The following is a 12,883-nucleotide window of genomic DNA, read 5'->3' as shown; positions in this document are numbered from 1 at the left end:
TACATGAAATGTAAGTAAGATTATAAATGTGCGACCGCTAGCTCTATACATGTCTTTATGCAATATAGCAACCATGGTAAAGGAAATAAGGTAAGTGATCTTACAGATTCACAATTTACACTATTATTGTTTGAAAATTTTTGACGTTTTTATTTAAATGTATAATTTTACTTGCAATGATAGCTTACATTGGTAATTAAGTCCTTATGAAGAAAATAAGGTAAAAAAAACCAACAAATAAGTTAACAGTCAAACGCGTGGCAATCAATGAATGCATGGGCATACTAAGGTCAAAATTTGAACGCTCAAGGTTAAAAAGACATTTTAAATTCATTATTTGTTAACTCATTATATATTCAAAATGGCTAGCAGTATCCTGTCTACCACGTAGTGGACTTTGATTAGTACTGAGTCAAGCTTCGGGTCGAACGGGAATTTTAAAGAAAAAAGAACATATTTTTTTGTTAACTCCTCTATCGACTGAAGGTGAGTGCAGTGAATCTCTCTCTCTCTCTCTCTCTCTCTCTCTCATAAGATCGGCGAACATGCAGATGTGCAGACACAATAATGAATAAAACTAAAAGCAGCGTGTTGAGACACACACACACACACACACACACACACACACACACATACATGGGTGATCAATCATGGCAGGCATTCATCTGTGTGGTTGCTGATGGAATAGACACAATCTACAGAAGAACAAATGAACTTGAAAACGATATCTGATATTATGCTTGTTCAGTAAATTAGGGAAATGGACCCATTTCATTTCTATCTTATAAATTATTTACAAGTGTTCTAAGTTAGAGCCAATGCGATAATCCATTTAAATCCTTCCAGTCGAATGTAAATAATTCAAAATCCTTTTTTTCCTTCTCTTTATCTCTGTTGCCTATATATTTCGTTAGCAATGAGTTCTCTCACTCATGTCTTCAGATATTGTGTTTTCTTTTCTTTGATATATGTATATGTATGTGTATATGTATGTATTCGTGTATGTGTATGTATGTTTATATGTACGTATCTGTATACATACATATATATATATATATATATATATATATATATATATATATATATATATATATATATATATATATATATATATATATATATATATATATATATATATATATATATATATATATATAATAAACAACACCAACACGTAGAATGTGTGACCGGTTTCGCTTTAATACCTCATCAGACTGAATTCAAACTAATGTATAATACAAAAAATTATATCGATCAATTATTTTCATCTCGTGTTGCCGCACATTTTAACAAAATTTCCCATACTTTGGAAGATTTCTCCTTCCAAGCTATTGTCAAAGCTGATTCTGAGATGGAACGTCTGCTAAAGGAAACCTATTGCATTTGCCGTCTTAATACGGTATATTCAAAAGGTCTAAATTCAAAAACACTATACGACATTCATTAATCATTTTTTTTTAATTATGTCCCCTTTTTACCATTAGTTAAGAATATGTTTATATTATTCTAATTTACAGAATAACTTAACTAGTGAAAGTATAAACTAATACCATACAAATAAGTTAACTAATTCTTTAAAAATGAAAGTGCAGTTCTGATTAATTCTCATTATATTATGATTAATTATTTATAAAATACTTGATAGTAAGTATTATGCGCGCCATAATTTTTAATTATATAAATTGAGTTCTGATGAAATATCGAACATTTCCCAATAACATATGAAGATATAATATGTTATAGTATTTTTAAATGTATTTATTTTTTAAATTTATTTATTTATTTTCTATATCTTTAATAAGTGTGTATTATACATAATAAAAATATTAATAAAACTGTTTATATCTATTTAGTCAATAAATTTATATATATATATTACATATTTAGTGTTCTGTAAATCCATTAATGTCAAGCTATGTTCCTATGTTTATTGTGTAATAATGAAAACTTAACTGAATGAAATCTCTTCTGAAGAGGAAATAAAGTCATACATGCATACATACATACAAGTAGAAGCAACAAATGATTTGGTGAATATATGAATAACTAGGTACGCTTACCTACCTTCATATTTACCTGCTGACTGAATGGCTTTATTGACAAACAAAAGTGAAGAAAACTGGTGCACTTGCAATACAAAAACAAATTAAGATGATTTTTTCAAATAGTTTATAATTTGTTGATGTTACCTTTTGTATCTTTCTTTGCTTTAAGAAAATGTCAGATGTCTATAAAGGCGAGATCTGCACATCGGCATATGCAAAATACCGAATTCAACATCCCGACTGGATATTTGATTCTATAGCTGAGTGCTGCAAAGATGGCTCATTCCTATTGGCAGTCGACGTTGGATGTGGGAGCGGCCAAAGTTGCCAACAGTTGTGTCGTCATTTCCTGTCTGTCATTGGGTTGGACATCAGCGAAGATCAGATAAAGGTGGCAAAATCCAAATATGGACATGATGTCAAAATCGAATTTCGTGTAGGACAAGCGGAAAATCTTAGTTTCCTTGACAATGACAGAGTTGACCTCGTCACGGCTGGTGTTTCTATGCATTGGTTTGATATTCCAAAATTTTTGCAGGAAGCAAAGAGAGTTCTAAAAGCAGGTGGCGTTTGTGCTGTGTATTCATACATGCTCCCACGAGCCGACTGCCCGGATGTTGAAAGCTTTTATAATGAGGTATTCAGTTTTAATATTTGTCAAACTAGAAATCTGTGGCAAAGTGTTGTGATTTTTTGCTTTTCTGTTTCATTCATGATAAATAAAAAGAAGGAAAGAAGAAAATATGCTAGTTATGAAAAAGGCCGACGTCTCCACCTGTTCTTCCACAGAGATGTTGTAACACTATTGAAGACACGATCACGTTTTATTTTTTACACTAAATAATAAAGAAACACGCAAATATGTATTTACCATTTTATCATTAATATGGTTAATCTAGGTTTCGGCAGATCATCAAATTTGGTTAATTAAGATTTCGGTATATCATGCAATTTCTAGGATCTGATAAACCCTGTTTTATCTCATATTACTAAAGCCACCAGTGAAGATCAACCTATGACAATGTATTGATGATTCACCGACTCGGCCCACCCATGAGTCAAAAGTTTAATCACTGCAGCTAACAGCCGCCGGCTTACCACTACCATAAATGGCTAGGTTTGAGTGTTACGTAAATACGGTATGGTTGGAAGATTGTCGCCTTGCTTGTCGACACCCTAGTAACTGTCAGTCTTGTAAACTATTCAGTTTCAAAACTACAGAAGTTCTCATTTGATTTTCGTGTACGTTTGGGTTCATGCTGAGATTTATTTGTAATTATTTCGAAAGTCTTAGCCATATTAATGACTTTGTTGCCTAATTTGCTATGCCAGTGTAGAGTCAGATCTGATAATCGAGAGGCGGATCATATATGTTGATCTGAAAATTCATGACGTGTCATTCATTTCATTTTACATTAATATTTAGTACAAATATAATTCAAATATGATACCGATCAAACTTTAGACTGACCACACATATTTTGCACACACACACACACACACACACACACACACACACACACACGATATTAACTTATATACGCAGTTCGGAAATATAAGCAGCACTAAAGGAAATCATTTAAGAAATCGGCAGCAAAAAAAGCATAAACAACAACAACAACAAAAAAGAGACAAAACATAGAAACAGATAAATCAGTCACTTTAATATAAAAAAAATTATGTAATTCGTCCGTAGATCTTGCAATATTGTAAAAAGCTGGATGCATTTGAGAAAAAAATTGATGCATTAATTTACATGCTGGAATTAAATGAAAACGGTCAGGTTACCGACGGAAATTTTGATTATAATACAATTCTTCCTTGGGCCTTACCGCAACGTGAAGAAAACTTGTATAATGCGGAAACAATCGTACACGTGGTCAGTCTGCGACGGAAAAGTCCGCACATGTAGTCAACCTGAAAGTTGGGCTTGGTGCTCTAAGACATACTGGATATTAATTGCACACATCTATAATAACTTTAATTAATTTGTGTTTATAAATATGGCAATAAAGACGGACTTGCCCATTTAGCAGAGGAAAAGCCGGTTAAATTGCAACTGATTTTGTTACCTGGTACTCACAATCGTATAATGTATAAATCTTGATTCCTTTTCAGTTGATTCCGTTTATGGACCCGCATATCAAACATTTTTGGGATAAATATACTGGAGTGCAATTTCCGTTTCAATATGTTAAAAGGTATATGCATGTTTTAGTCCTGCTAATAATTGTGATTGAAAGATAACTTAATAGCTTCTCAGGTGATATTTATCCATCGCTAATTACGCCATATCGCTAATTACGCTATATAGCTAATTACTTTATATCGATTGCAATGGTGCTAAACTATTTTAATGACCAAGAATTTGTTTATGCCTTTACCATATTTATTTAAAGAGGATCTGAGTCATGTTTGGTTTCACTAATTTCCATCAAATTTCCATCCAAATGGTCATTCATATATAATTCAATCGCTCTTATCATCAAAATTTCCATCCAAATGGTCATTCATATATAATTCAATCGATCTTATCATCAAAATTTCCATCCAAATGGTCATTCATATATAATTCAATCGATCTTATCATCAAAATTTAATTTGAATTTTTTCTGGTACCCCTGTTGGGCTGATGCCGAAAGCACATACCTAGTGTGATTAATGGGTAATCCGGTACTGCGTGTAATCACATCCTAACTTGTATAAAAGACCAAATGAAGAAAAAGATTGGAATTAACTTTCCCAAGCAATGAACTACAACTGATCCTGACTTAAAGAGTGTCTGACAAAAGATCATAGTAATTTTTAGAGATCTAGTTGATTGATATTTAAAGGCTTTGTTGAGTTTGATGTTACCTCTATTTAATACCATGGTAACTTTGAAGTGACCTCTATTCATTACCATGTTGACTTTGAAGTGACCTCTATTCAATACCATCTTGACTTTGACAAGACTTCTATTCAATACCATGATGACTTTGATGTGACCTCTATTCAATACCATGTTGCCTTAGAAATGACCTCTATTCAATACCATCTTGACTTTTACAAGACTTTTATTCAATACCATGATGACTTTGATGTGACCTCTATTCAATACCATCTTGACTTTGACAAGACCTCTATTCAATACCATCTTGACTTTGACAAGACTTCTATTCAGTACCATGCCGACTTTGACAAGACGTCTATTCAATACCATGTTGACTTTCACGTGACCTCTATTCAGTAACATATTCTATATAAACTTGCCTTATTACATGCTATTCTGTCAAGAGTATAATGTAACTATTCAGAATTTTACCTTATAAGTCTCAGTTTGAATTTCAGGTTATTTAGAAGGGTATACTTTATTTGTTCAAATATAGACTAATTCACCGTTGCATAGTGTACATTTCTTCCTGTTTGTTTCTTTTAAAGATGCTGTAAATATTATTATGTAAACAAACGATTATTTGAATAACAACTTCCTATTCCAATCATCCCATGTAGGCATTCTAATTGTTTGGGTATTCATTTTTTGCCTGTATCAGGTGCGCATCTCATGCACGGTTTCAGGTGAGCCTTAGGGAATTGTAGCCATCATCATGAATAGTATAATGATCGGTATTTAATAAATAAATGCTGATATTCAATTATGATATTTCTTATTTTCAGACAAGAATATGTTCACACTGTTGAATCTAGTGTAGAAAGTTTTCTTGGTTTTCTGTCGAGTCTTTCAGCTTGGCAGTGTTTCACAGACAAGAATCCGGATGCAGCAAGACATCTAGAAGAAAAGTAAGTCCAAGGTTATTCTTGTAATTGTTGAGCTCAGGCACGACATATGTATGTTAGTCTTATTCAAGGTATGGAATATTGTTTAGTAAGACATTTGTATGTTAGTCTTTTTCAAGGTATGGAATATTGTTTAGTAAGACATATGTATATTAGTCTTATTCAAGGTATGGAATATTGTTTAGTAAGACATATGTATGTTAGTCTTTTTCAAGGTATGGAATATTGTTTAGTAAGACATATGTATGTTAGTCTTTTTCAAGGTATGGAATATTGTTTAGTAAGACATTTGTATGTTAGTCTTTTTCAAGGTATGGAATATTGTTTAGTAAGACGTATTTATATTAGTCTTATTCAAGGTATGGAATATTGTTTAGTACGACACAGGTATGTTAGTCTTATTCAAGGTATGGAATATTGTTAAGTACGACATTTGTATGTTAGTCTTATTCAAGGTATGGAATATTGTTAGGTAAGACATATGCATCTTAGTCTTATTCAAGGTATGGAATATTGTTAGGTAAGACATATGCATGTTAGTCTTATTCAAGGTATGGAATATTGTTAGGTAAGACATAGGTATATTAGTCTTATTCAAGGTATGGAATATTGTTTAGTAAGACTTTTTATTGCTGTCAACAAAAGGAGAAACTGACCTGGTTTTTATGCTCTAGGCATCTGTGATCGTACCAAAAAATATTCAGAGTTGACACTTTAGTAATATCTCACTTTCCCTTCGTTACAGGTTTGTTCAACAGTCAAGTTGATCCTACTGAAGTAAATCTTACCTGTCAAATTATTCACGATTAAGATCATTGCCAAAAACTCGCTCGATGCAGCAATTGTAATTAAATCACACTTAAAATCATGTTAAGTAAGACTTTTTGAAAGTTCTAAATCCAACCAGGATCGATCTCACATAGACTTGTAAATATCGTTGCCCAAATAAAAACCCTACCCAAGTGTACACATCCACATAAAAACCCCATCCATGTGTACACATCCACATATAAACCCTATCCATGCGTACACATCCACATAAAAACCCTATATATGTGTACACACATCCACATAAAAACCCTACCCATGTGTACACATCCACATAAAAACCCTATCCATGTGTACACATCCACATATAAACCCTACCCATGCGTACACAAATACACGTGGAACAATATTGTACAGGTTTATGGGTGACACTTTCTTAGCCAACTGAAACTGCTGAAAAAAGTCCGTATGTCCCTCCCACTTCAATCACTGGAGCATATCAGCAGTGTTCGTTCCAAGCATGCAAGCTAAACTTCTTTTGTTTGATGAGCAAGGCATGGCAGATGTTGAGATTTAAAACCTGATTCTATCACCTCAGCTTATTTTTATTTTCATTCCCTCACCATCAAAGGAAACTGTTTGATATCAGTGAGTTTGAACAACTGCTTAATCCATCAATTGTTTGAAATGTGAAAACTTGATTCATGTTTAATTACACACCATCGGGCCTAACAAAAAGCCAGTTCTGTGTTTCCCTGTCATAGATTTGGATGCGAATTTAAGGACCTGCTAAATATTGATCAAAACTTACACTTATGTTACAATGAAAGGATACTCAGTGATAATGTAATGACCATTAGGGATTAGAGTGAGGGTACACTAATCTTGGGTGGAACATCTTTGTTGGTTCTGTTTTTCGCTAAACAGCTACAATAAATCAAGTATCTTCTTAGTAAACTACTATTGCTAATAATAATACATGAAAAATAATACTAACACTGCTACTAATATTAATGCCAGTTCTATTCGGTGCATAGTACAATCATTTGTCATGCACCAAGTTTGAGAGATGAATCGGCCTTCACTTGTAACATGTAAACTACGACCGCTTTTACCTTTTCACATTGATTGCCGCTGTATACAGGTTTGACTATCCTCACCCAGGAAAATGAGGATGCCTTGGATGGCGTTGTTATTTCGAAACTTCAGCCAGTCAGGTGTGCTTTCTGATTCGGATTTCTAAATTGACACACACACACACACACACACATATATATATATACTCAACGCCTTGACGCGAGACAATCAATCGATTAACACGTTGCACCCGCCCTAAATAATATCCCCTCTTATTTTGCATAAATTACTATTCATTCCATTAATCACTTTATCAGAGACATATATTTGTGCTTGTATATGTATGTAATTTACACGCTAGCTGATAGCCAAACAGAACCGAAAGTTGGGTTGATTCATCCGTGTACAAGGTCATCATAGTCAAATTGCTATTATATGCGAGGAAAGCTTGGCTAAATAGTCACTAGTCGATAGAATATGTACTAAAATTATTGTTAAATAGATAAGTTTGAATTAAACAATGGTCGCTTTTCTCGGTGATTAACTGGATCATTGAAAAAGTCTCAATAAATATGCGTCAAGGACTATCCAGAACCAATATACATACGACTCATTATTATAATCAGTTACGAAATCGTATTGGTGTGTGCATTGGAAAGTAAATTAGCATCATATAATCTATCATCAATGTGTTATATTCAGCGGAGACTGTGTATTGAGGTCGACCGATTGAGAGAGATAGGGCGTGCGAGTATACGTGCGTGTGCACGCTTGAAAGAATGAGCAGAAAAACTTAACAATTGTTTAATCGAATTAAAGTTAAATTGGAAAAACTGTTACGGTGACACAAGAAAACATTATTGTATTGAGGAGCTGATGACAAGTACAAGGTACATTTAGGAGGACATATCTGCTTCCCCTAAAAATCAGTAGCCATGTATACCACTCTAGTCTCTCTCTCTCTCTCTCTCTCTCTCTCTCTCTCTCTCTCTCTATATATATATATATATATATATATATATATATATATATATATATATATATATATATATATATATATATATATATATATGTGAAGAGAGCTTCATATCCCCTTCTTCTTGCTACGTATCAATTTCTGATAAATTTTGCAGGTTGAGAAAATTTTATTACGACGACAAGACAGGAGAAACAAGAACGATGCATCTGTGTTACGATTACGTTCTGATACTATGCCGGAAATGAAAGGACTTTTCCGTATTCTGGAAAATTACTCTTTAAATGTGCCATTTAATGTCACTCTTAACGATGCATGTCACAATTAATTGTTGCAGATGTATCTGTATACTTGTATGTATGATATATATGTTCTTTTATGATTACAATGTTTTTACTTTATAATTATATTTTAATTTAGAGGTATGGACTTTGTAGTCTGAAAAAAAGAATTCTTATCTTATCTTATCTGGGGCTAAACAATATACGATTCTGGGAACTGTCAACTGTGAAATCAAAACGAGAAATTTTATTTTATTTCATTTTATTTTATTTTAATGTCACTTACAAGATATTGGCTCAAAACAGGCATCCGACCACAAACAAGATCTTGCAAGACCTAGCCAACATATGATTTTCATATCACTTTTCAACACAGCAAACTGATGAAAGTTTAAAAATGTTGTGTTTGAATAGACTTTCTCATGAAAGCATAAAGAAAATATGCAGACTCCTATTGATATCAGAAACACTCAGTCATTAATATAATGTATCATCTGTCTAGTCCCGGTCCTAGAATGTGTGGGGTCCAAGGCAGCAAGCGATGGGTGGGGCCCCAAACAAACAAATTTCATTGCGGAGTTGATTTCCTGAAAGTGCAGGGCCCAAGGCGGTTGCCTCGTTGACTTGCTCTAGGGTCAGGCCTGCATTTGTCATTAACTCGTGATCTGTAATACAGTCGAGTGTTTGTGTTGATCATTGTTTGGCAGTTTTGGTGAGCTTGATTGTGGGCATCAAGTGCAAAAAGAATCACGATGGTAGACACAGAGATTGGCCATATCTGGCCGTAGTTAATGTCTTAAAGTAAGGAGCAGACGGGGATCGTGGTTGCCATCATTGTTTCTCCTCAAGGGCTAATGGTAATAGTGATGTCACGGTTTCTTTAATGAATTATCCTGGACATTTGGCAGTCAGTGTGTGAAAGAAAAACTCCTAATAAAAAATCGATGCCTTTTTGTCTAGACACTGTAATGAAGAGCAGAGCAATATGGAGTCTGTATGCACTGAAAAAATGTCACCGACACTTATGAATGATCAATTTAGTGGCAACATGAAACAAAATGTGAGAATGACGTCTGATAGTTTCTCTTTATGTTTCGTTCATGACTACGTTAGTACCCTATCCATGCTCTGTTAATTTATGCTGTGATTAGATTCTGTCCACTTAAATGATAACACCTGTGGCAGTTGTCGCCCCCTGCTTATGTCACGTAACTACAACAACACCTAGTTGAACTGTAACCATCGTTAATCAATTGGATACCTCTGCAAAATGAATAAGAGAGATTAATTCGATCATAGATCTCACTAATAGAAACAGAGACCTCTAATTCATGATTTGGTTTTTTAAAAATGCAAATAAAGACAGCTTTACATGAATTAGACATATATTCAACGCAATTACATAGGCCTCAGTCATATGAGAAGTCTGTAAATAGCAGCTGCAAGTCAAGTTCTTCAAGTAAAATAATAACTCCGCTCTTTGTTAGCTTTTGTAGCGATTGAGTGTGGACGTATGCGTAATAGATTATCTTATCGTTATTATAAATGCAAATAAATAGCTGTACAAAAAAGGGAGAACAATACTGTACGAACGTGGTATATTAAGCCTCAGACTAAAGGAAATCATCACGGTAAAGATTTAGTTGACGTAGAAAACAGCAAATGACAGAAGTAATCATGTAAAACAGGCTATAGATATGGGACTTTTATTTTTAGAAACGGTAGCCATATGTGATGGTAGATCGGTGCCATTTGTATACACTTGATAGTTTGTCATGCCTCCAAGCTCTCGGCTTTATTTCATTAAAACCGTTTCCATGGTTTTTGGGAAGAAGTTTCAATAGCCAATGTTTATGGATGACATAACTAACGCAGGACCATGCCATAAATTCATGCCACGGTGAATTAAAAATCAAAACCATATCCAACCACAATTATAACCACAACTGTAAATGAAAAAACATTTGATTGATACATTCCTGTTAGTTAGTTATGCTACATTTTGATGGTGATATAAAAAGTAAAACTTACAGTTAATAACATTTGGGCTTTGTATATGATGTGCGCATTAAACGTCTACTTGAAAAGCGCAGAGATCAATAATGAAATCTGAACATTTACAATATGTAATTCTTAGACGTAATACTTCTGAATTCAGAAAAAAGGCTTCTTTGAATTTATTAGTGTGACAATAGCATTGGACTGAACATTTATACAAATACAAATATTTCCGAATATACCTCTCAATATTTATAACTCTCTAAAGACTGTATTCTGGGTTTTCATGAGTGTTACACAGATGCTTGCAAAAAACCTATGAGGGAACAAAAAATTATTTTGGTTTTTTGTTTGTTTGGCAAATTCGTTCTGCTGTTGAAAATCGGAAACAACAGTGTGTGTGTGTGTGTGTGTGTGTGTGTGCATGTGTGTGTGTCAATTATACTTTCTGAAGCTTATTATCTGTATCATTTGAGATTTTATTGACAATATGGTGTAGACTCGAATTTTATACATGCAATAATCATAATCTGCTTCACAGCGTTTAATAATCAATTTACTTACACGTTATACTTTGCTTTTTGACCTATATCTACTGCAGCGCCCTCTTTCAAGGAGTAGGTTCAGTTGTCCGTCTTTACGTATTATTTAGGGAAGAAAAATTCAAGGTAAAATGGAGTTTAATAGGATAAAAATCCACAAACTTTTAATTTATAGGGTTCTACTTTTGGCAAAACTGCGATACGTGTTCCACAATACAGTTGCCAAAAGAAAAGAGGAATATTTATAATAAATGGTCGTTGCCTGGAACTAAACAAAGAAAAGGGTGTGCCTATGTCTAGTAATTCTGGTCGGCAAAGTTCTATAAGATGGTAGAGTAATATCATTAGGTTTGTGTACAATTTTATCGAACACGATCAGGTCTTGATGGGGTGGTCATCCTGAATTTCGTTTTACTGAGACTAACAGTTATGCTAGTATCTGATATTGGTAAAGTCCAGTCTGGGATTTAAGCGAATTTTAGTGTTTGTTATTAGGTAATTTCTTGGGATTGTCAAATTGTCATATTTTTTAAGGAATTTTTAGAACGTGTACAGTTATGAATCAGCTCAAATATGAAGGAGCGTATTGTTATCATTTAATTTCTTGAGATTGTTAAATTGTCGCTTGTTTGAAGAATTTTTATAAAGTGTAATTTTCGGAATTGTAATTAAAATTTGTATAATAAATTTGTGAAGTGTCCAATTTTGAATTGCAGTGAACTTTAAAGTGTACTGGAAAGTGTAATTTTCGGAATTGTAATTTAAATTTGTATAATAAAAATTTATTTTGTCGAATAAAGAAAATGATTGTTAGAATTTGTGCATTATGTGATTCTAATATGGTACCTAAACAAAGTCTATCAGTGTTACAGCTGTATCATTGTAAAACAATACCTCTCTCTCATTCGGGCAATTCCCATCATTTTTCTAAACTGCCATTGTAAAGCCTCTGCTGAAGTAACCAACACTAGACCATAACGATTTAAAGAACTACCGCCCAGTTTCTAATCTCCCATTCATATGAAAAATCTTAGAAAAGGTTGTTATATCCCAGCTTGTATCTCTTCTGAATTCAAACAGTCTTTTTAGAAATGCACAATCTGCATATCGCCCTTGCCACAGTACTGAAACTACTCTTCTAAAAGAAGTTAATGACATTCTCTCTGCTTTGGATAGCGGAAAGATTACAGTTCTCACCCTCCTTTATTTGTCTGCAGCATTTGACACAATAGACCATTATATACTATTTCACCGTCTCCGGCATGTATTTGGCATTCATGATGCAGTCTTACTGCGGTTCAAGTCCTACTTGGGTCAACAGGACACAAATTGGTTCCGCTAATGGAATACATTCCAGCCCAGTTGATCTATCTTGTGGTGTTTCACAGGGTCTGTTCTTGGAACTGTTCTCTTCATTCT

General features: G+C 33.6%; 1 protein-coding gene across 1 annotated transcript; it reads left to right on the top strand.

Annotated features, from left to right (window-relative positions):
- The first annotated feature begins 364 nt into the window (after nucleotides 1–364).
- LOC149790750 (putative methyltransferase DDB_G0268948) lies at nucleotides 365–12,283 on the top strand. Its single transcript, XM_089972815.1, has 5 exons — nucleotides 365–486; nucleotides 2,215–2,682; nucleotides 4,164–4,246; nucleotides 5,703–5,825; nucleotides 8,801–12,283. The coding sequence occupies exons 2-5, from the start codon at nucleotides 2,218–2,220 to the stop codon at nucleotides 8,889–8,891; spliced, it is 762 nt and encodes a 253-aa protein (XP_089828941.1). The 5' UTR covers nucleotides 365–486; nucleotides 2,215–2,217; the 3' UTR covers nucleotides 8,892–12,283.
- Nucleotides 12,284–12,883: the final 600 nt, after the last annotated feature.

This window comes from Sinohyriopsis cumingii, chromosome 10 (assembly GCF_028554795.1).
Source record: "Sinohyriopsis cumingii isolate HCF-2022 chromosome 10, ASM2855479v2, whole genome shotgun sequence".
NCBI classification, from domain to species: Eukaryota; Metazoa; Mollusca; class Bivalvia; order Unionida; family Unionidae; genus Sinohyriopsis; species Sinohyriopsis cumingii.
The sequence above is the reverse complement of the archived record's forward strand: the minus strand, read 5'-3'. Positions and strand labels throughout refer to the sequence as shown.